The following is a 25,688-nucleotide window of genomic DNA, read 5'->3' as shown; positions in this document are numbered from 1 at the left end:
CTTGACTGAATGTCAGATACCCAAGAAAAATCTAAAAACAGAGGGATTTGTTTCAGAGTATATTATATTTACCTGTTTTACACATATTTAGATGAGGAAAGTTAAATTCATACTCAAGTAAATGTGCCTTCCCAAAACAACTTGAATAGAAGTACAAGCACTCACAAAAGTACAAATATGTAAATTAGTAGTTATCACGCATGCTGAAACAAAATGAGGCTTAAAAATCTTAGCAGAATTATGGTCAGACTTCCCTTTAAAAACACTACAAATGCCGTGGAAGATGCGTGATTCAAGGTTCTCTGTGAATTGTAGCTTTAATCTTGAACCCTCGAACGGGGAAACCAGTTTAACAAACTACACTTCCCATGATTCCATTCGTATAGCTGAAGTTCACTCTCTGTGCCGAAGTCGGCCGTATTCTTGCAGCAGAGGAGAGGAGGTGGTGTCGAGAGACTGGGAACATTCAGAAACATCATAACCTCAATCAGCTCCACTATACGATGAAATTAACTTCATTTATGCCCGCCCACGAACTCCACTACTTTACCTTACTCCTGGTAAGTGATCAGCATTACAGCATTGTGCACTTTGTATTTAGTGTAGTGTCTTATGCTGTAGAAAGTCATGCTAGCGAGCGTTGAACGGTGGGCTGAGTCCCAATGGCCACATAGTCACTATTAAGTGCACTACATTTGTCTTGGTTGATCAGCTTGTCCACCCAGATAATATTATATATATGGTATAAAGCCAACTGTAAGCGATACGATTCCTTATTTAACGGTTAGGGCACTATCGGGGAGAAGAACTCCAAGTCTCACATCTCACTTAAGTGCACTACCTAGAGAGTCGGTAGGCGTTTGAGATAAGGCCTGAGATGGACCTAAAGGCTTGGTGCGGTACAATAGTGATTTAATATAAACTGAAGCTGTATTTATAGCTTAGCGACATACGTTGACTCTCTCGTGTGCTACATAGAATTTCTCGGGTTCCAGAATCATCTTGGCCTTTTTATTAGAACTTTCAGTTCCACCTTAAATGATGCAGCAGATACATCCATTCTGGCGCCGGAGCAAGAACTCAAATAAGAAGCCGACTTCAGCTTTGTCATTAGGCTAGACCAAGGCATTTACAGCCAAAAACAAACCGAGCTAGATCCCTGTGCCACTTATTCGACTTGTGTGATCTTTACATAAGTAAACTTCATATAAGTTTCTCAAAGAGTCGTAAAATGAGCTCGCTAGCCGGCTTGCTAACTTGCTAAGCGACTGGTTTATACTGGTTTAAAGTGAAGAAAGCTCAGTCTTTCTCAAACCCTGGGGTTTCTGTGGAAAATAACAGGGTAATGTTTGCTTAAGTTGCGAAGCCGAAGCCATTTCCGAGGATGGAGTTTAGTAACACGTAACCTGCCCATGGCTTAACACAAGACTGCAGCAAGTAGATAATTCAAAACAGAAAATTGGGCTTTAACTACAGCAAAGGTACCTTCAATTTTAGACGGTTCCCGGGATGATTTGCTCAATCTGAGCGCTACTAAGTGTCGGCATTTGGTGGAGTTACATTCATTTTAACACCGACAGAAACACGCACAAGGAACTTTCATTCAGCGCACATTCAGTCGGAATGTTTGCCCAAGTCTCTTCTGTCTGTGTTTGTGTGGTATTTCATGTTTCTGCATTTACAGTTCTATGCTGTTTTTAATGCACTGTTTGTTATAACACAAGTTTATACGGGGTTATTTTGGGATGCATTCCGTGGCCGCAGCGAGCAAGCTGATTGGAGGAGTTCTCTGTTGTGGCCGAATCCTATTGGCTGACAACCCGGAACTTATTTGCAGCACGAAGTAAACTCATCATGGGCCTTAATGGAACTTTTAAAGATTTAGATTTGAGCGAATAAACATGTTGACTTATTACAACTTATTTAGAGCATAACATGGAAAGTAAGAGGTTATGAATTCTGTGTGTTAATATGTAGTGATGTGTGTGGATGTGTAGCTGCTGTATTCAGAGTTGATACAAACAGTAGACATTTAAGTATCTCAAATATTTAACAACATCATGATAACAATCTGATAGTTTATCATAGATAACGTTATTATAATATTGAATTAGGCAGTGCCACACAACCACACACACCTCGGTCCTGGGCTCATAGGTCCAATCCTAGGTGTGGGTCACTGTAGTGTGTTCTCCTCATGTCTGCATGGGTTTCCTGTGGGTTTTTTTTTGTTTTGTTTCACTCCACAATCTTGTGAAATCACATTTATGTGGGTTGATTGGGATGTGAATATGTGAAATTGCCCACTAGTGTGAGTTTCTGAGAGACTTTATGAGGATGTGATGGCCTGTGAGGATTTTTGAGAGTTGTGACTGCCATAAAGTTATGTACTGAATGTCAGTTTTTTTTTAAAGTGTGTGTGTGGCATTTACAGTAATTTTTTTCTCAAAAGGAGAACAAAGCCTGATCGCATAATTATACTTATTATTATCTTCTGTTTAATGCTGGACCCGAGAGCCCTGCCCTGGAGCTTAGAGATCGTTATCAAGAACTATGAATATAGCCATTATACCTGGGATTAGAGCTGGACGATACGGCCAAAATTTATATCATGATATATATCTGCATTTCAGTTGATACAATATGATTCCAATATCGATATGAACAGTATAAAAGCCACAGAAGAAATGCCCAGAACAAACAAGAAACATGACATCACCCTCAAACATAAACCTTTCTCGTCTTGTCAATATTAATATCTTTAAACTAAATTTTAAAATGAGTGCTGAACTGATGACAACGCCCTCTAATGACTGTCAGTCAGTGACAGACGCTGTAAATAATGTGTGTTGAAATATTGAAAACATGTTTAAAAATCATATCATTTTATATCGTGATATATATTGATATTGAATTATCGTCCAGTCCTACCTGGGATATACCATCATAAATGTAGATTACACTTTGCTTTGTTAAATAATGTTTATGAATCTGTTACATATCATTACAAATTGTCCTTAATGCAGAAAACTCTAATAGTAGCTTACAAAAGCAGCAAACACAGGAATGCTGCCTTTTGCTATGAAGTATTTAAAACTTTCTGTTATATGACTGCATCTCTCTGAGAGTGGAGTCCTCCAGGGTGACTTGTATGAGTACTTCAGTGAGTGTTTCAAATCTGAATACTGCTGGATTAGCCCATTGTCAGTCTGCTGAGATGCTGTTAAACAATTAAGTTCAGTAAGATCAAAGCAAACATACATTTATTCATGAGACAGAAAAATGCTCCGAGTTGGGAGAGTGTTCACCTTTTTGAGGGTGGAAAACAAAGTTTGCTTCTCTTTTCTGTTGAAACTGCAACTTAGTCCACAGTCACTGTGTTAAAATGTCACTGTAATAATAATAATGTTACACTTAAAACACCTTTCACATATCCACTGACACTGTACAACCGAAGATTAAGGGAAAAAAACACAGTCTAAAACTGTATTTCATGCTGTATTTGGTAAACAGCATTCCCAAACACACGTCTGTCTCTTATTAACACAAACTCTACCTCTCAGATTGACGATGGCAGCTAGAATTAGATAAACACTAACCTCTGGGGAGTGCTTGTTTGCGTGTATAAATGCTGATACCTGTGGAATCTCTCCCTGCCCATTTCTGTTCTCTACATTTTCATCGGTTGTTGACAAAGGTGAAAGTTTCTCTCACTGCATCACTATTGTTTTTGACGTTTGAAGCCACGCATAGCTATTATTTGTGACTGGTCCATATTCATACAGCTTCTCCAAAAAGAGCTGATCTAATATTTAAAATGAATTAAAGATATAATAAAAATTATTTTGAAAATTAAATAATTTTGAAAAGTAAATAAAAAACAGTTGGTTGTGGAGGAGTACAAAGAGTTTATAATGTTTCAACGTGTCAGATGTGTGTGTCCCCTTAGGGCAGTAGGTCATTCAGTGGAACGAGAGGACGCCACCCTCCCTGGATGCTATTTGAGCTTTTACTTTTGCATATCTTTGTGATCTTCATTCCTGCCGGCCCCTCTCGCACCCTCAGGTCTTGTGTGTATTTGTAGTTACACACTGAACCCTTTTTTACAGGAGGCAGAACGTTCAAAGTGATTGCTGCCAAACTCTGGGTTTCTGCACCTCAGTCTCTCTTTGTGGCTCGTATTGTGTGAATATCCAGGGTGGACTGGCTGTGGCAGTGTGCTGTGTTGTGTGGATTGTGGATTTGGACAGGGATCAGCTCATATGTAGCTGTGTTATGTTTTTGGTGACTGTGGGAGGGTTGAACGCACTGTGAGATTAGCTGATGAATTTAAGCAGTGCTGTTCACTGGCTGCCAACACTATGGCTGGGCTGGCCATATGGCTCACAGACTGTGTGTGTGTGTGTGTGTGTTAGAATCTGTTTATTTCTGATGGTTTAGATCCTTTTCGGTGGGCCTTTTCTTACAGGGTCCGCATGCCCACTCTCTGGTAGTTCATAGATGGATTTGTTGAATGATGCTCTGCCAAAGACTAGGCTTCAAGGGTGTGATCTGTACAATTTTCATCTGAATCATCTTGAAGTTGATCTGTGAGTTTGTATTCACAGTTCACGACTGGTTTTCACAAGGATCACACTTACTTGTCAAGGTTAGTTTTTCTCAAATAGACTTGTTGTTTGTGTGGTTGACATTAGGTGACACACTTCAGCTTTGGACACACACAAGGCTTTGACTGATCAGACTCTTTTAGGATAAATGTAAAACTATGTTTTATTTAATTTGTTCCAAACTCTTGCTTTTACTCCCAGTGTTAGTAACATAATCAGGTGTTAGAGTAAAAAGCTCTGGTTTAATGTTGAGGTTTAGCAGCTGTCCTCTGTTTTCTGAACATAAGCATCCAGTCCTTAAGTAAATTTAGACCTATCCCTAAGAAAATTGTTGTTTTTGCTGTCTCATAAAACCCACACACACAGCGTTTGAATCTCAGGCGAATTTAACACACAACCTCTTTAAATAAGGAAGCCACTGACACCACATACACTTTTACTGTGGTGCACTGTTAAAAATTTGGAAAAGCATTAACAAACAAATACTAGATGCTGGCATTGTGGCAGAATAGGACCGGGCAATAATTCAATATCAATATATATCGCAATATAAAACATTGCAATAAGAGGCCAAATAGTTTATTACATTTCAATGAGTGTGGTAATGTTTTTAACTTATAATTACAGCCTACAGAACGGATTATTCAGGTGACAGAAATGAAGGCAAGAAGCTAAATAAAGTTAGCATGGTTGCTTGCCTTGTGGGTGCTTTAACTAAATTTGGTTTCTTCTCATAAAAATGTAAAAAAAAATCTTGGATGAATAAAGGTTTAATAGTTTTGTACAGTACAGTTAAAGTAAGAGTTAATCTCAGACTGAACTAGTAATCAGGATAACTTGACTCTACAAGGATTTCCAAAGGTTGTATAATGCATTTATCGTTTGCTAGTTATTGTGATTATGAGAATGCGGATGAATTCTGCCAAATGATGAGGCAAAGGAATATAATGTTCTACAGAATATTGCGTACACTTTGTGTAGTTTTAAGCAGGAATGTTTTAAACAGGTCCTTTTGTTTTTGCAGTGTGCAGAGAGAACAAAAGTGACCTTAGTATTGAGACCTGTGGGACTTTATTAGGAATTCTTATTGTCGTCCCTCAGCCTCTGTGCAGTGGTTCAGGTGAATTGTGTTCACGTCACTCACCAGGATTCCTCTCCCAGAGCTGCTGCTTTCACGTGAACATGATTTTTATCTTTTTAACTCATTTGTTGGTTTTCAGGGAGTTATTTATTAAAGAGATCCTTAGTATACCATTGACATTTAGTGAGCTTTTATCTTACAGTGTAATCTGTAATCGTGTTATTAATAAATGACAACAAAAGCAAGGCAAAATCTAAAGAATGATTCTTCCTGTTTGTACAGTTATAACATTCACCAAATTAAAACATAATTAAATATCTTGTTTTTGAATTGCGTATTACCTATATTTTACTAAGTGTACATTAACCAAATACCTCTGCTTTTTCCAGTGAGCAACGTGTGAGAAAAAATTAAACGGGCTACAATTTTCTTATGGTGTTTGGTCCATTTCTATAATATGTAGGCTATAGGTACATTAACAAAATCAGACAGACTCCCTTTTTATGACCATTTTGTGAAGAGTAGATTGATGTAGGTAAACTGACTGTTTTTTGTGACATCACAAATAAACAGTGAACTGAATAAGGGCTGTGTTTGCAGCTTGGTTTTGGACCGAGGAGTGAATGGTGTGTTTTTAAATGTGGACAGCAGTTACTACTTCTAACTCATTTTTAAATAAGGATAGATAAGGAGATGTTCTGAGAGCTGAGCCTTTTAAGGAGTATATGCTGTTGGATGAAGGCTGAGTGAGATACAGGATCATGTTTCTGCACTTTACACTTCTGCTTTACTCATTACTAATACCTTACATACTCTGACCTCATCTTATACCTTAATCATTTGTAAAGTCTGAAATGGAGTCCGGTCGGGGATCACCAGTAAGCAATCAGTGCAGATCCAGAGATGATAATTGTGAGTTTAGCCTCTAGCTGCTTTATTGATTTACTCTGTTATCATGGGCTGGTTATTGCAGAAGTCTGTCAGTCTGTGATGGTGGTAAAAGTGGGGGGCATGGTAATTTTCCAGGACGTTATTATAAGTTGTCAGGAAATGTAATTTTAGATTAATAAACTCTAACAGGCATTATGAGCTAAATATTATTGTTAAATCCATGGGTTATAATGGGACCTTTCCATGTGGTGTAACGTAAGTCTGTAGCGCTGATTTTCGGCCATTGATGGGTCAGTGAGTGAGGCTGTGATCGTGTGTTTAAATACAGTGTACAAAATGTTGTGGACACCCCCTATTAATACTTTAATTTAATAATAATTAGTTCAACTTTTATAGCGCAATTAAACCCAAGGACACTTTACAATCAACACTTTACAGGTGGGGGGGAAATATTCTAAAGACACAAAGAAGAAAAGAAAGCATATTTGAGCAGCGACAGAAGAGAGAGAGAGTCGAACAGTTACAAAGGAGTTCCAGAGTTTGGGGGCAGAGACGCTGAAAGATCTACCTCCCAGAGTAGAAAGTGTAAAAGAAGGCACAGTAAGAATCCAGAATTAGAAGATGTAAGACACAGAGAGAGACAATATGAAGAAATAAGATCAGAGAGGTGTGTAGGAGACAGACTGTGTAAAGCTTTAAAGGTTAACAGAAGAGTTTAGAGTTTAATACTGGACTCTACAGGAAGCCAGCTGTGAACCCAAATGAGAACCTTATTTAATCTTTAGAAAGAAGCATGAGATGAATTTGGACTTTCTGGAGCTGCTGTGCCAAGTGCCGGAGTGAAAAGTCTTTGATTTCATAATCAAACAGGAAGTTATCCTTGGCTTAGTAACCTCTAAGGAACAAAGTAGGAGTGCTGCAGTGAGGTGTCATAATCACAGGGAAGGTAAAGCACATGTTCGTCCTGAGTTGTGAGTCAGAATGTAACTTGTGCTTCTTCAGAAATCTTTTGATGATGTCATTTCCTGTGTTTGGGCTGTGCTTGACAGGTAACCGGACTGTACACTCCAGTGCGGGGAGAGATTACCAGTCTGGATGCAGGGAACATCGACGACATACTTAGTAAGTTGACAGGGTTTTAAACACACACAATGTTACAAAATACACACGATGCAAAATGATCTCACCTTGACGTAACTGCCGTTGTAGTGAAAATCAGATTGTTTGGTAACAATGTTAGTGCTGGACTATTAATCGAAAATTAATCGAAATCGACATTCAGAACTTCTGATTGACATAATCTTGTCTGTATCAATTATTTTTATTCTGTTATGTCCCCACTGTGTGTTCATGTACTATCCCTTTTAAACCACGCTACCAAGCTGTAGTCACGTGATTCTGCCCCCTATCTGCCACATGGAGGAGAACCTAAACGCTGAGGCCAACTGAGCAACTCAAGCTCGAACCAAAGATAAACACAGCGTCTGTGGTTTGGACGTGCCGTGTTTGACTATAATGAAGACGACACCGAACAAAAAGAAGTCAAATGTAAACGCTGAGAATGTAAAAGCAACCAAAGCACAATCAAACACCAAAATATAAACTGTGTTTAAAAGGAATAAGCTCCCAGCAACATTAGAAAAACTATACCAGCTTTAACACTGGAGCATACTTACAGCACAAGCCTCGTCAATTAACTTTGATTTTCCGAATACAAATCAGAATCGTTCATTAATCAGAATCGTGGTAAAATGTGCAATTAATCACGAGATTGATTTGTGCTCATATCGCGCAGCACTACATAACGTATGAAAAATGACTACATTTCACTCACAACATTTGGACATATATCGATGTGATGCTGTGGTTTTTACTCGTGTGGGGTGTGGTTCCGCTTTGTCATTTTAACTCAAGTGTACCGTGTTCTTACACAGATAATGCTGGGGTGGCTTTAGTCAACTTCTATGCAGACTGGTAAGTACAGCCCAGAATTGTATGAAAATATGAGTTTGTGTCTCTGTGTTTTTCCTTCTGTGCTGTGGAGACCAGGTTTAAAAAGCCATTTGATTGTGTGTATAATTGTTTTTCAAATGAAATGAGGTTTCATTCACAAGCTGCAGCTGAATCAGAAAATCAGATTCACTCATTTTAAATCAAAAAGACATTTGTGTTTTTAAAGGAATAAATACATTTAAACTTACCACACACAAGCCGCACTATTTGAGGCTAAACAATCTCTCCGCTGATTGAAATAGGGGCAAGCTGTGGGCCAGTGTTTAGAGAAGAGGGCTTAGGGCTGGAATTTCATTGGTTCGATTCCCACAACCGGGAGGAAAACTGGGGGCGGTGCGAGTGAAGAGGCACTGACCACCTCCTTCAGTCTAAGACTGAGATGCCCTTGAGCAATTCACCTAACACTTAATGTGTGTTCACTGCTTCTGGTGCACTAGTGTGTGTGTTAGTGTGTGTATGTGTGTTCACTGCCACAGGTGTGTTAAACGCAGATGACACATTTGATTGTATAATGTACAATGACAGAATTTTACATTTTAAATTGTAAGAATGCAGTTATACAAAGATGATGGATGGCGGTAAGCTTCCATTAATTTATTATCTGTATTAGTCTCACAGCTCTAACAGATACTGACAGTGTCATACTGACTTTACATTACGTTAGTGTTCATTGGGGAAGATTAAAAATGGCTTGGGAACAAGGTATGGTCAGGTTTAGGTTCTGATGGGTTTTGTGTTAGAGCTGTGTGTGTAAATGTTAAGTGTGGCATGCAGTGTTCATGTGCATGTTTCTCTTGATCTACTTTTTATTCTTGTGTGTGTGTGTGTGTGTGTGTGTGTGTGTCTGTCTTTAGGTGTCGGTTTAGTCAGATGCTGCACCCTATCTTTGAAGAAGCTTCTAATGTGGTGAGGGAGGAGTATCCAGACGCATCACAGGTGGTGTTTGCTCGGGTGGACTGTGACCAACATAGTGAGTACACACACACACACACACACACACGCACACACCAGCTTAGCCTTTCAGATAAATTAAATAGAATTATTGATGACCTGTAAAGTGTTTGATGGTTTAATGACTAAACTGCATCTTCTCTGAAGTAAAGGCAGCTCAAAGATTCCCTACTGTGTGTGTGTGTGTGTGTGTGTGTGTGTGTGTGTGTGTGTGTGTGTGTGTGTGTGTGTGTGTGTGTGTGTGTGTGTGTGTGTGTGTGTGTGTGTGTGTGTGTGTGTGTGTGTGTGTGTGTGTGTGTGTGTGTGTGTGTGTGTGTGTGTGTGTGTGTGTGTGTGTGTGTTGGAGAGGGGGAGAGAGCGGGCGACAGAGAGCTAGATTCCACCCGATGAGCTTTGCAGTATTTAACCCCCAGTATGGGGTGTGCTTTCATCTCTCTCCCCTCACCCCATCTCATTTTCTCTTTTCATTCTCTCTCTCTCTCTCTCTCTCTCTCTCTCTCTCTCTCTCTCTCCCCATTCATCCTAAGATGAAGAATCAAGCAATTCCACACTTGCTCAGAAATGTCTTACATATTCACAACTGAACAAAGAGAAAGCAGTTTCCTGGTTTTTATTTTATTTTTTTCCCCCAACAATTTGTACAAAATAATTTTACAATCCCTTCCATTTCTCCTGCAGCCAATTTCCCAAACGGGTCAGTACTCTATCTGCCACGAGTCTGTACGGCAGTAAAGGATGTAGGGTTGATTTGCCACTTCAACTTGCCATTTCCTAACCCACTTCACAAACACTGCTGTGGAGCATCTCTCAGCGACACATGCCCATGCAAAGGCTTGTCTGTGTGGTGCAGTGGACATGAAAATGAGCTTTCACTTGAATGAATGAATGAATGAATGAATGAATACACTCATTTATTAAACTGAAAAGTGGAACAGTTGGATGTTTGCTTAATTTTAAAACTAAAGAATCAAATTCTGTTGGTGGATTAACTGCGTTGGGTTCCTAAGCTGTTGATTTTAATAAGAACCTGTTTGTGTTTGGTGTGAAAGGATGTGGCACAGATGATGCTCTAACACGAATCCCAGCTGTAGGTCACATCTGAATGTTGCGCTGTAATTATTCACTTTTGACTGAGAAATAACCAACGTCCCGTAAAAAGAAACCACACCAGAACAGAAGAGTTCAAACGAGTGCCACCAACCCACAGTTAAAAAAAAGAGTAAAAACAGAACACGGATAAGCCTTTGTTACTAAAACACTACTGTGTAGCAGCTAAGACAGAGACAGTGACTTTTGTTGGTGTTGAACTGTAAACTTTTACAAGCCAAATTTAGCTGAATGAAACATGTAACTGTCGAATTAAAAACACTGTTTTGTTATTGTTACTGTTGTTGTGTCCTTGGGCTCAGATGGTCATGGACCCACTGTGAATGAAAGGCGAAAAGAGCTGCATGCGGTAGGTTGTGCGCCCCTGAGCTACGGCATTAATGATGTGTCTCCAAATAAATACATGAATGAAGGAGACCCAGCCCCAGTCATCAATATTTATCACCTATTGATCGCTGTTATTCTCAGTCTGAAAGGAAACTAAAAGAGATATTAATACTTTTCTGATGAAAGGTTTAGTTGGTGAAGACTTTGATGCGTCCGTAGTGGAACTGAGGTTTGAGTAATGAGTTAAACCCCTGTTTGTCTGTTTCTCTGTAGCTGATATAGCACAGCGCTACAGGATCAGTAAGTACCCCACTCTGAAGCTCTTTAGGAATGGGATGATGATGAAGCGGGAGTACAGAGGTCAGAGGTCGGTGAGTGCCATTGCTGACTTCATCCGGCAACAAAAAGTGGATCCAATCTCAGAGATTCAGAGCCTTGAGGAAGTCAAGAATTTAGATGTGAGTACACACACACACACACACACAGAGCTGCCTTTTCATAGACGTGCACTGGAGGAGCCGCATGGTCACACTGTATTTACGTTCCTGTGAAGCCCACTTCTCACCAGCTGTTTGCTGCTCTGAGTGACATGTGGCCGCTGAGGAGTAGGATAATTAACCTGATCCCACACAGGTACTTAATCTTTCTTCTCTCTCTTCCATTCTCAGAGGTCTAAACGAACCATTATAGGGTACTTTGAGCAGAAGACGTCAGACAACTACCATACTTATGAAAAAGTAGCAAACATCCTGCGAGATGACTGTGTTTTCATGGCAGCGTTTGGGTAAGAGGCGAATGATTTTCTTCTTGAAACGTGAGGTATGATTCAGACTGTTGGATATTAATAGAACGTTCAGAAAACATTTGCACAAGCTGTATTTTGCATTTACGTTTTCTAATATGTTAAATTCTGCAAATAAACTGTAAGGAAGTGTCCATCTGTTTCACACAAAGCTGAAGAAATGGGACCAGACTGGTGTTTTACTGCAGCACTGTATCATAGAATCTCCATGTTTTTTGTTCCGAATGAGCTCTTTGTTTAAAAACAGAGTATAAATGAATGACTGTAAGAATATTGAAACCTAAACTGATGTTTCTTTCAAGCACAGATTTGCCGGGTCTCGCAAAATGAGTTTAACATTTCAATGATCCACATTTAAGCAGCTTTTATACTGACACAAGCAATATAAACTGATAAAGAACTACTCTCATTTTTGGTTTATTTTAAATGATTAATAGGATCTTGGATTAGGAGTTTCACAGGTTTTTCTTTTCCTAATATTTTTTTTACAAAATGAAAATGCTTGTCAAGTCTGTTTCCATGTCCCAAACACTTCAAATTAAAAGGAAAATACTTGGGACTCTAGCCCCAAGATCATACTCAACGGCCATGGAGTGATGTATAAAGTCACATAAATCGATCTGGCCATTCACACACAGTCGCATTGCCACAGATCAGATATGGATTGGATTTCACAAACTCCACATCTGTGTCACGTGAAGAAATAGACTGAATCTAAGCTGTGTGAACGTAACCTCATTGTCCAGGAGAACATTAGGAGGATTTTGTTGTTTGTTTGTATAGAAATGTCCCCTAGATGTTAGTTATTATTAGTGTTCATTGTTAACCCGTTACCTTCTCTTTCAGTGAGGTGTCTAAGCCTGAGCGGTTCAGTGGAGACAACGTTATCTATAAGCCGATTGGAGAGAGTGCTCCTGATATGGTCTACCTGGGTTCTCTCACAAACTTTGACCTAATCTACGCCTGGGCGCAGGACAAATGTGTGCCCCTCGTCCGAGAGATTACCTTTGAGAATGGAGAGGTACAATCTATTACCTATTTATTTTTCTTCCTAATTGTTTCCTCACTAAACGTTTTTCTTTTTACTGTTACTGTATTTTTGTTTCCTCTCTTTCTGCTGTGAAACTTTTCTTGTTTCTGGTGTTAGCTGTCTTTGAGTACAGAGCTTCAGGCATTAGCATGAGAAAGGGGCCTTTTTTTGTTAGTGTACTTTTCCCACACTGTGTGTGTGTGTGTGCTGTCACCCGTGGGTATGTTGTAGAGTTGTAAATCTCTAAACCCCACTTATCATTTAGAGGACCAGGATTCTGTGCGTTATTGCATTGTGTTTTCATTTTTTCACTTTGTTTGTTTTAAAAACAATAATAAAATCAATTATCTGTGTTTCATCAAGTTTTAAAATCTGTCTCAGCAACTAATAAAACCTGGCCATGACTTTGTGTTTGTCGTAAAATCTAGTTAATAGGCCAATACATGATCCAGAAGGAATTATGTTGAATCTCCACCTTCAGATTCATGGCTTATAGCAGTTATTTGCATCTCTAATACATGACTTACTTTAGAGTTGCCACATTTTCTTGGATTCAGCACTGCTTTTAATAACCTTTGTAAATAAATCCTGTTTAGCAACTACAAGTATGTATTTACACACAAACAGACACTTCCATGGTCAGCCCACAGAGCAGGTGTGTCATTCTCAGCGCTGCAGTGACACTGACGTGGTGGTGGTGTGTTAGTGTGTGTTGTGCTGGTGCGAGTGGATCAGACACAGCAGTGCTGCTGGAGTTTTTATACCCCTCAGTGTCACTGCTGCACTGAGAATAGTCCACCGACCAAAAATATCCAGCCACTGATGAAGTACTATTGGATGATTATTAGTTACAAACTGTGCAACAACAGGGTTTAAAATCACGTGCTACATGCGCTAACACACCACCACCACAAGGTCAGTGTCACTGCAGCGTTGAGAATGATCCACCACATCACCCCTGCCCTGTGGGGGTCCTGAGCGCTGAAGAACAGGGGGGGGGGGGACAAAGTTTGCACAGTAACAGATGGACTACATTCTGAATCTATAGAAGTACAAAGTGGATAAAAGGGACTGAGTGTAGTTATACTCTGTATAACCTTAGCTGCAAATACCGATGTGTGCGCATTTGTTTGTAGGAGCTGACAGAAGAGGGCATTCCATTCCTAATTCTCTTCCATCAGAAGGACGACACTGAGAGTCTGGAGAAGTTCCAACACGAGGTGGCTCGCCAGCTGATCGGCGAGAAAGGTGTGTAGACACAGCAGGCCTGGAGGGCAGGGTACACACAGGGGTCAGAGGTTGTAAAGGTCAAACCATGGGCACAGAGAGTGGGGTAAACACACATGGCTTAAACAGCAGGTAGAGCTTGTCAGGTTAATACTCTTTAATATTTAAATCTGTTAACACTTTACACTTGATGTAGAACGTGTGTTTCTCGTGTTTTCACCTCTACATTAGAATTACATTAAGAATGCTATTTCTGAATGCAGTTTGTATTTGATACACACACCTCACCTTCAAAGATCTGAAAGGCTGACAGAAATATTCAGTCCAAAATGCATTTGGAAGAAGATCTCTGAGCATGCAGCAGGAAATGAAGCTTCATCCTTATTTTATAGTAATAGAATACACACACAATATAGAATGATTTGATTGGTGGCAGCGGTGAGGTGTATACTGTATAACTCTCAGATTAAAACACACTCGTTTTCTCTTTCATAATGAGGTTCAGTTTGTCTAATTTCAGTAGAAATTAAGTTAATTTTTTTTAAAGAGCAACTGTAAGCTCCTGCCACAAGGGAAATGTGGGAGCTGCTGTTGAGTGCTTTATACCACTCTAGACTAGGGGAAGAAAAACGTCCCGCGACCCCCAGACGTTCAGGTTTTTTCACATTCTCCTCGGTTGGATGCACGCTCATATCCACAGATGCTTGTGTAGAAACAGATGCACCTCAACGTTTTTCTGGAGCCACCGTTCCATGTTTTCACCAACTCAAACTTTCAGTTCTTTTTCCTTTAAAAATAGTGGAACATAAAGAATATTTCTGTGTTTTGCAGGAACAGTGACAAAACGCTCAGTTGTGCATCTCTACCCTGCTGAATACATAGATTTAAATGTTAAATATATTACTGAAAAGACCTGTTTAATGCATTCAGACATAAAATCCTCTCACAATATTTGTTTTATTGGCGACCTACAGAGTATTAATTTAAGAAGCACTGCTCTGGATGATCTTTGGCATAGGGTACAGTGTTCCAGAGCATCACATTTTAGTAGAGTGCTTTTACATGGTGATAATACAAATAAATTCTCTAACTACGAGGGGTGTGTTTTCTCTCTCTTAGGCTCTATAAATTTCTTGCACGCTGATTGCGATAAGTTCCGGCATCCACTTTTGCACATCCAGAAAACTCCTGCCGACTGCCCTGTCATTGCTATTGATAGTTTCCGCCACATGTACGTCTTCCCAGACTTCAGCGACCTCTCGTAAGTACCTCTCCTCTTCACATGTAACTATGCCTGTGTCCCCGCATATGCATGAGGCAGTGTTTCCCATAAAGATATATATATGAGTCTTATAATTATAGCCCCTCCCCATTTTCCTTGCAGGTTATCGGCTGTACCAGACACCTACCAATTATCACTATTTATGTCCTCACCCTCAAACCATCGCATATGTATATACACACTCTCCCAGTGCTCTAGGCCTTATAATGTGGCCCGTTTCTTCAATTAATTTAGCTGTACCTGACTGAAATGGAGGATTGTACTACACTGTGTACTTTAACACATCCTCTATGGTTAACTAACTTAAGCATGCACATTTTCTTTTCATTTCAGTGCACACTTTGATTATTTTGCTAAATTATACATATATAGGAATGTATTTTTGCTGTTTCACATTTAATGTTTTTGGACAAATGTCCCCCACTATGTTCTCTGTATATTTCACTCTGAAAATCATTGCGACAAATTCAGAGCAAACTTATTATGTCATGGGATCTTAGATCATTTTGAATCATTTCATTAATTAATCATGAAGATTTCACACAACTTAAAAGGTGCTTATTGAATACGTGGTACACAATGGAACAAAATACAAGATCAAATTTGGCGATATATTTGATATTTGTGTTATTTTCGTTGCGTTTATGTTTTAAAGGCAGTTCTGCTCTGGAAAGCATCATAATTCAGACCACGTCGCGTTTGATTTACCAATCGCTGCCTTCTGTATTCCATTATCCAATCACAGCTTTATCAGTCCACCTCTTTCCAGGCTTTGATGCTGCTGATTGGCCAGGAGTTGGGGTTAGCATGGCGTCTGCGGCAAGACAGACAATGTCATTATCCCGTTAGAGATGCATGGTTCTGGAGATGGCCGAGCTTTCCCCAGCTCTTACCCCATCACTTATTTAATCAATAAAGCAGCTCATCCAGTTTACTTTTATTTTTGTCTGTTTGCTCATCTAAAGGACTGAATCGCAGACAAAGACCTGACTGTGTGTGTGTTTCTGTGTCGGCCTGTTTTCAGGGTTCCTGGAAAACTAAGGCAGTTTGTGCTGGACCTTCACTCTGGAAAGCTGCACAGAGAGTTCCACCACGGTCCTGATCCCACAGACAGCACTCCAGGACAGGTCAGAGGCTCGGAGGGGATGTGGGAGAGTAGAGACACCACAACACTTTATTTTGCAATACTGATAATATTGTTGAAACCTGAGTATCTACTGATACGGAATAGATTTAAATTGAGAGCAGCGATATAGGGGGCACATCTACGACACTGTCCTCGATTAATGAACGACCACTAAACCTAGTAATTTTCTACTCAGAGCACTTTACTTAAGAGACTTATACGGGGAACAGACTACACAAATTCAGCCCAGTTTTGTCACCAATGTGTCGTATCCAACAAATTCCCAGCCTCTGAACCAAATCAGAGCATCAGGGACGAGGAGCGCTCGTGTAGCACGACACAGAGGAAAAGTGGAGCGTGTTAGAGTTGTTTGGGTCTTTTGGCCCGGTCTGACGTTTCCTACGCCATGTTCCTTACAATGACCAATAGGAGACAGAACGCTGTCCGGAGCACATCTGTAAACACGGAGAAGAGAGAGAGGGAGGCTCTGCTGCAGCTGTCAGTGAAAGAACCAAACTGAGGAAATGCTCTGGACGTGTAACACATTTCCCCCAGGTTCTCTTTGTAGGAGACAGCCCACACCGTCCTCTCTGTAACACCCAGGAACCCCCCACTATTGCTTTTACTTCTTCTTTTCAGAACAAAACCCCAACATCACACAGTGCTTCTGTTGCCGTGATCCACAGTTTATAGCCCCCCCTCCCGACAACATCTGAACTCACGCAACGACGCGAACAAATAGTGGTCCACAGTTTCCCGACCGAGACTCCGCACAAGTTTATAGCTCTAATCTGACACAGTGAACATCATCCATCCATCCATTATCTGTAACCGCTTATCCAATTTAGGGTCGCGGGGGGTCCAGAGCCTACCTGGAATCATTGGGCGCAAGGCGGGAATACACCCTGGAGGGGACGCCAGTCCTTCACAGGGCAACACAGACACATTCACTCACACACTCACACCTACGGACATTTTCGAGTCGCCAATCCACCTGCAACGTGTGTTTTTGGACTGTGGGAGGAAACCGGAGCACCCGGAGGAAACCCACGCGGACACGGGGAGAACACACAGTGAACATCATAAAAAAACAAAAATATCCCTGATCCCGGCGTTAGAGAATTATCAACAGCTGAGTTACTTTGTAATAATATGTACAATATATAATAATACATTTATTTCCCCATTTTAAGTATTAAAAAATTATTGTGATCAGTACGGTCACTGAGGCAGACCATTTTATCAATGAATTATTCAGTTACCCTCAGAAGTACTGTACTATTTAAATGATATAATTACCATATTTATTAAGTAGCTATGTGAATGTTCATTTGATAATTCGATAAATTATTTGTTTATCGTTCGATTTCCAACGGAAGTCTGTACTTCTGATAATCTGTTTTTGATCACAGTTGGATAATTGGCTAAAATTGTGCAAACCAAAAATAAATTACATTCTTACTTAATTTACCTACAAACCCAGATGTAGCACAGACTGAAATGTTTAGATCTGCGTGTTCTATAGAACTTTTCTTAAGCTATGAGTGAGGAAAAAAAACAAATATATAAAAATTACAGCATGCTTTCATCATCAGCAATAACGGCCACATCTAAGGGTTACTAATTACAAAATAGACTGACCTTTCATGCATTAAAGCATAAATCTCATTTTCCTTTCTACAACAAATTTCTGACTGTATTAGATAGCTGCCTCAATTGAACTGTCATCAAAGGATTACAGCCACTATCTGTAGCACCTGGACCCCTTTAGATGATATTTTGCAGTCATTTGCGTCTGTTTGGCGCGATCAAAGAAAGCTATTTGACAAGTCCAGACGTCAAACCGAAGCTCAGCACATCCTTCTGTTAAAGCCTAGGCGAAGTGAAGCAGGCTTCATTTAATTAGGACTAATACGGGAATGAAATGCCAGAGCTGGATCCACTGACATCTGCAGAATATGTTTAGAATGGAGAGTCCTCAAAACACTGATTCTGAGAGCTGTTGAGACCTTGGCCTATTTAAGACCAGCTGAATTCTCAAAGCTCTAAATGCCTGTGAAAGTGGATTTTTTTGGGAAGGATTTTTAGCCAAAGTCAAAGAGGAGATTGTAGATGAAGTGTTGTTTAAGTTTGATAAGTGCTAACGTGGTTCGTCTCAACCCGACATTAATGGACGAAGACCCATGGTTTCAGAGAAAGTAGTTCCAGTATTTCACAGCCCAGTGCTCAGGGGATTTATACCCCTCTAGTCCACACTTGGCATTGCGCACAGTGAACATGGGCTGCTTTTGAGCATCCAGAGCAACTTCTGTCCACATCTGGTGCACCTTAAAGCAGCTGAATACAGTTTGTCTACAAACGTTTGGACATGGGGCCTTAGAAGATGGGTTTTGTTTGTGTTTTGAGTAGATGCTGCTTTAATATTTGCTTGTGTTGGACCAAGCTCTAAAGCTTGTAAAGTCATTGTAGCTATTGTAAGTATTTAGGTGGTGTGTGTTCTTCTGTCGGCAGGATGAGAACAGAGAGGTGGCCAGCAGTCCTCCAGAGAGCTCCTTCCAGAAACTGGCCCCCAGCGAGACACGCTACACTATCCTCAGGGACCGAGACGAACTGTGACCTCCACCCAAGACACAGCAGCAGCAACACCGTATCGTCACCCAGCCCAGAACCCACGCAGCCAGCGCCATCGCCGCTGCACCACCTCTATTTTCATAACTTTTATTTTGGATAAAAAAAGAGAAGGAGAATTTTGGAAGTTTTTTTCTTGATGAGAAGGGGGAAAGAAAGAAAGGAAGCTTGTTTTTACTTTTATTTTTGGAGCTTGTAAATATGTATGTGCTCTGTGGGTCAGTCTTGTCTAAATTAAGTATGGAATTTTTTTTCTCCTTGGACCCCTAGGTTTTTGTCTGCTTTTTTTGTAGGAAGAAAAATACAGAAACTTTTGAGGGTCCTCCCTGTTGGAGTCAACACGCTCAAACCAGTTTGGATCTCAAGTGTGGGCCAATGGAATCATGGGAAATTTAGCTTCCAGATGACTCTGTGCTCAACCTGTGGTCCCTAACTTCAGCCCTCAGTAGTGTGTGAAAGTGAGCGAGCATGAGTGACAGAGTGTGTGTGTGTGTGTGTGCACCTTTGTGTGTGTGTGTGTGTGTTTATTAGTCTGTATTCTTATGTACTGTGGGGTTCCAGACTCATTTAAAGTCTTCGCTTGTTACGATCCAGACTTGACAGTCTCATATCAGCCCATTCCACAAGGATGAGTGGTCCGGGGGCGGGGTTTAAAATAGTTGGGATATTTGTAAATCAGTCATCTATGAAGGGGAATGGAAAAAAGAGAGGTAAATTAAAGAAAAAAAATAACATTTTACAAGACTTTATGGTGTTGGTGTATTTTTTTTTTTTTTTTTTTTTTTAATGCATATTTTCTTTAAATTTTGCTTTGGAAACAATACTTTATCCAAAGTTTAGCATCACTGGTCATATTGATTTCTTATTTTTTTATAGAATAATTACCTGTACCGTGTGTAATAGGCAATCAAACAACTTTTAAAGCATTTTGTGTGTAATGTATAATTGTAATTCAAAATAACACACATTCTCCCACTCTTGTCATTTTATGGTAACTGTTACCTGGCATTAAACTGTTATTTAACTCAAGAAAACACAACCTAAATATGAAGTCATTGGAAAAAAGGAAAATGAGCCGCAAAAGCATGTGCATCGATTTGTCCCTGTAATTAATATTGTATTCAACAGTTGATGTGAATTTTCCTTTAGAAGATTTAAAGATTTTAGTGAACACAGCATAATACTTCATTTGTATTATTACTATTATTATCACTATTTTGAATAAAATGACAATTATTTTTAATACTTCACAGCAGTTACCAAAAATGACAAAAGAGCAGGAGAATGGTAGAATGTTTAATTACAATCATACGTCACACAAACACTTTACAAATTATTATTATTATTATTATTATTAACTAATAATTGGGCTATGGAGCAGTGAATCTGCATTCTGTTGAGTGATGGATTACCACTGCCTTTAAGATAAAGATGTTCGAGAGCCACAGTAATCATAAACTTCAGTACACTCAGAAAACCTCTCATTGTAGTGGTACATGCAAGGGAACATATTCCGTATCTTTAGTTAGAGAACGTAATTATAAAATAGTGAACTTATTCTATTATTGCTTGATTTTAAAGATGTGTTCATTTCATATGCCCCATTTCATCTCCAGGACTTTTATTCTACACAGTTCTATAAAGAAAGATTACAGATATCCCCCTCTCTTTCTGGAGAAGTGTATGTAATCTTTAGAACACAACTGAACTTTAACACCACTGCTGGACCTTCACACTTTGTACTTTTAGTGAACAATAATGTACCTGTAGAGTACCTTTTTATGAGAGTGTATCTGCCCTCTTGTGGCTGAATACAATCAGATCTTGACAGAAATTCCAATAAGAGCAGATGCTGTTGCTGTAGAACAGGAGGCACAAACTCATTAAAGGTAACATCTACTATTGTGGCCACTCTCTGCTTGTTTACACTCGGAGACTAAGCGTCTTTTGAGGTGGAACAGTGTGTTTGAGGGAAAACTGATTGATTGTATGCGGCTGAAGTATAATTTGTCAATAAGTTTTATTCACTGTTTGAAGTCCCACAGAAACTCATTTGTAATTTGTGGTTTAGTTTTGTAGCACTCTCGCTAATGCAGTTAGCCGTCTCCCAAGTTTGGAGACAGTTCCACAAGTGATAAGAAAATATGTCAATATTACTTGCGTATGAAGCAAGAATAGAGCAAAATCCTCATCTCGGTTCATGCTTTTCAGAGTTTGGAGTCTCTCGGTTGCCTAAAGACAAATTCAAAGAGTGTGAGAGAGAGAAAGCCAAGCATGAGACTGAGACACTGTTTTTTTAACCCATGTACAGACACTGGGGCTTCGTAAACACATTAGAGCGGTTTCCAGCGCAAACCAACTGCAGAGCAGCACATGGAGAGGAAACTGAATTTTATAAAAAGTGTTTTTATTACAGTTGTGAACTAAGCCTTTAAACGTTCATTGCCATGTGATATCACACGGACGAAAAGTTAGTTTTCGCGCCATTTTGGGAGTCAACGGTGGCCAAGGCTGTCCTAAAACTATTAAACACTGAGCATTTCCTTTTCGCACATTTCCTTTTACCAGTGAAAAAATAAGATTGTGTTGTGTGGAAGAACACATTACTAAGCCCCCCAATGAAAAAATAATTACATACGTTACCATTAGGGAATATTATTATTCATTTATTGTCTGTAAGCCTTGTCCAGTTCAGGGCGGCGATGGGTCCGGAGCCTACCCGGAATCACTGGGTGCAATGCAGGAACACACCCTGGAGGGGGCGCCAGTCCTTCACAGAGCAAGGGGATTTTTTAAATCCTCTAAAATCATTTGTTAATTTCTGCTTCATCCTTAGGGCTGTAAGGAGTTAATATACAAAACTGGAATATTTTCTGGTTTACTTTAATACTCTGCTGAACGTTGAGGTTTTTTTTTTTTTCATTAAGAGACACAATATCGTATTTTATATAAATACGTTTAAAAAGACAGTCTTTTTATGGAAAAACATCTCCACAGTAACATTTCTTCATCTTCAGGACATCAATAGTCTGTTATATTGTGTCTTTAGTGAGTCTTTCAGATTTTGGAGACACTTTGAAAATAAAGAGATAATATCCGCGGAAGGAAGCTAAACGTGTAGTTTTTCCACGGTGTAGAAGTTGTGTTCGTATTTCGCCATCTAGCGGCGACAGAATGCAACTAGTGCAGCATTTAAGGTGAAAGAGAAAATCCAAATGAATCGATTCCTCATCCTTGGTGTCCCAGATGTGACTGAATTTTCTCGTATTAACTCGTATTTTGGTGTCTGAATGTCGTCTACCGAACTTCAAAACATAGTGTTTGAATTTTTTTGAGCTTGAATTTTTTTATCTGAATATATTAACCTTTAATAATAACTGAAAACGTGTTCTTGAAAATTCACAAGTTCTGTTCAAGAGCAAATTATATTCAGATGAATAATTTCAGGGCGGCACGGTGGCGCAGCCACACAGCTCCAGGGACCTGGAAGTTGTGGGTTCGATTCCCGCTCCGGGTGACTGTCTGTGAGGAGTTGGTGTGTTCTCCCCGTGTCCACGTGGGTTTTCTCCGAGTGCTGCAGTTTCCTCCCACAGTCCAAAGGTAGGTGGATTGGCGACTCAAAAAAAAAGTGTCCGTAGGTGTGAGTGAATGTGTGTGTGTGTTGCCCTGTGAAGGACTGACACCCCCTCCAGGGTGTATTCCCGCCTTGCGCCCAATGATTCCAGGGAGACTCTGGACCCACCGTGACCCTGAATTGGATAAGCAGTTACAGATAATGAATGAATAATTTCAGTGCAAAAAAAAAATCAGTGCTATAAATTCAAAGGTGGTAATATTTCAAAGTCTGACGAGACAGATTTGCTTCGATTACAGCAGCTCACCTCTGCGGACACACTCCTTCAGGGGAAATGTAAACAAACCCTGCGCCCAGGATGTCGTGGTGTTCCGGGGATTTATAGTTTGGAAACATTTCGCAGGTAAACACATTTATACCCTACACAAAATGGTCTATAATATCTCAGTCCTAGGTCGGAGGTGGCAGTGCAAGTCACGGAGCAATATTGTAATAAAAATAAATAAACTTTATTCAATTAACAGCCCCTGGTGTCTTGGCTGAACTTGTTTTGGTGTGGAATCCTCTCACTTTGCTCACACTTGTCCTGTTTTAGTGCTCTCACTGCTGCCCGAGTATAAAATAATGTTCTTCAGTGTTCTCTTTGAGACTATACTGCCATAATGGCGCGCTGGTGACGTCAGGGGCGAAAAACACGTCACTGACAAAGACAATACCCTTCATTTTAGAAGAAATGTTGGCTGAGAACTACATATTAACTTTAGGTGATATAGAGTATTTTATAAGCACTGGCTTCTAATTCCCAACAACTCCTGTATTGTATTATTAATAATTCCAAGTCATGTTTATTAACCCATAAATGTATGGGTGCTTTCTTACTACTCTCATTAGGTTAAAGAGCAAGTGTAGGTAACAGGAAGTCGTCTTGGAAACAGTGACTCATGCTTTACCCAGCACTTGAAGAGTCACAACTGAGGAACAATTTGGATTTTTCTTCTCTTTTTTTCACTTTCTTGTAATATTCACATCCGGCGGCGACTTTGAGGAAAGTGGAAATCACGAGAAGTGGGCGTTTAAATGAATGGCCTCTGGGATGTTTCTTGACTTCATCCCACCCACACCAGAAACCCATGACATCACAACATGGGGATGATGTCACATGTACGCCATGGGCTGAGAGACGTGTGAAAGTGGAAAGTGTGTGGTGTCTGGGACACGGAGGAGACCTGGTCCAGGGTTTTGGCTGTGGGACTTTCCCTCTTCCAGACAGTCTTTCTCTCTCTCTCTCTCTCACACACACACACACACACACACCCACGTACACGTGTTATCTCATGCAGTATTGCACACTCGCAGTAGTGCAGGGGGAAGTCCGGTGTATGTGTTAGGAGGAAGGCGTAGGGGGCTGGCTTGTGTAGCTCAGTCCAGGCCTTGTGTCTCTCTGGGGCTCTCCCCCAAAAATACCCCCATTCCCCCCTGACAGAAAGACAAACACAAGCACTCCGGCCGGGGGTCATCTGCTGCTTTACATGTGTCAAAATAAACACCTCCTGCTTTCATTATAGACCAGGTTTCATCGTCCATGACCTATATTGCCATCATAACACTGCTTGCTTTTGATATTTTCAGAGCAATGTTAGATTTTCACAGTTACATTTCAATTCAAGGGGAATTCCACCAATTTCAACCATCTGCATAAATCAGTTTGACATGTAAACAAAGGCAATCTGTGAGTTTCTTTGTGAAAATTTTCATTCTAAAGAATGGTTTCATTAAAGTGGTTTTAAAAGGAATCGGGCCGCAATGTCAATACCATCCAAAACATCTTGCCAATGTCAACAGTCGTGTTATACATAATGACGGTAAACATATAACAGTGGGAAATAATAATAAGCTTCTTTTTTTTTTTAGTATTTTTTTAGTATTATAAAAGGAGCCTAAAGGGAAAATGGCTTTGTTTGACTCCTGCTTCCTTGAGGATGCTTCATTTCTGAGGGAGATTTTTCTTGTCACTGTTGCCTTAGCAGCGTTTACTTAGAGCTAGGATCCAGAAATGTTTAATGCTGTTTTATAGCAACACTAATTGTGAACAAAAAAAGTTTAAATAAAATAGAACTGAACATAAAAATCAATAACAATCCTAGATTCAAATTCCAAAATATTACTTCACTTCTGCAAATTAAGATGGATTCAGTACATTTTAACTGTATTAAGAAAAACCGTAGGTGGATTGTCGATTCAAAAGTGAAAGCTGGGGAGTCATCTGCATTTGAATAAAAAAGTTTATTACAAGATTTATTAAACATGTTTTAATGTTTTTGGCTTCCATATGAAGTCATAATTGTGCAGATTATTCACGGGATCTGGAGCATTATCAGCTCTATCGACAGTTAAAAATGTATATTTTGCTATTGTTACATCTTTATTAGTGACAAAGCCAGAAACTCTAGTTTTGCAAAGTGAGAAATAAGGACTGGAGCCAAGCAGTGTGTTGTGCACTAAGCAAAAAATATATTCTCAGTAGTCAGAGGCTTAAAATGAGAATCGATAAAAGCACAAAAGGTTATTGTTCAGCTTCTCCAGCAGTCCTACAGGACTTTGATCAAATAACATTTAAATCTTGTTTGTGCTCAAGGAGGCCCCACAGTGAATTGATTTCCGTATTAGATTTGCCTTCTCAGTGGCCTGTTGTCAAAGCTTTAAGGACGCTACATGAGCTTAAACAAGTATGGAGCTTCTGATTCAACAGATCTGTGTTGTTGTTGTTGTTGATTGACAAAAATCATTCTATCTTCATACTTCAGAGAACTTGGTTCAAAAGCATATGTGAAAAATCTATTCTGAAACAAGGACCTAAGGTGATCACATCAATGTGTCATTAGTATCTTCAACAATTGAATACAGATCTCATACAGATCATTAAACACACACAGAGCTCCTTCAAAGAAACGTGTATCCAAAATACACCAGCCATCTTCTGAACACCAATAACACTGTTACATATGGAGAGAGATTAGTCTCAAAATAACGTCAAATGTGTAA

The 25,688-nt window shown here is 39.8% G+C and overlaps 2 protein-coding genes across 2 annotated transcripts in view; one reads left to right on the top strand and one right to left on the bottom strand.

Annotated features, from left to right (window-relative positions):
• The window catches only part of invs (inversin), a 45,601-nt gene extending 44,071 nt beyond the window's left edge, over positions 1 to 1,530 (bottom strand). The window contains exon 1 of the mRNA XM_066645045.1: positions 1,486 to 1,530. The gene's annotated coding sequence lies outside the window, so the exon portion shown is untranslated. The remainder of the gene's footprint in view (positions 1 to 1,485) is intronic.
• On the top strand, positions 401 to 19,830 carry erp44 (endoplasmic reticulum protein 44). Its single transcript, XM_066645269.1, has 11 exons — positions 401 to 560; positions 7,629 to 7,701; positions 8,514 to 8,553; positions 9,447 to 9,562; positions 11,251 to 11,435; positions 11,646 to 11,761; positions 12,626 to 12,800; positions 13,946 to 14,057; positions 15,156 to 15,297; positions 16,343 to 16,445; positions 18,956 to 19,830. Exons 1-11 carry the CDS (start codon positions 504 to 506, stop codon positions 19,058 to 19,060), a joined length of 1,224 nt encoding a protein of 407 aa, XP_066501366.1. The 5' UTR covers positions 401 to 503; the 3' UTR covers positions 19,061 to 19,830.
• Positions 19,831 to 25,688: the final 5,858 nt, after the last annotated feature.

Source organism: Hoplias malabaricus, chromosome 1, assembly GCF_029633855.1.
Source record: "Hoplias malabaricus isolate fHopMal1 chromosome 1, fHopMal1.hap1, whole genome shotgun sequence".
NCBI lineage: Eukaryota > Metazoa > Chordata > Actinopteri > Characiformes > Erythrinidae > Hoplias > Hoplias malabaricus.
The sequence above is the reverse complement of the archived record's forward strand: the minus strand, read 5'-3'. Positions and strand labels throughout refer to the sequence as shown.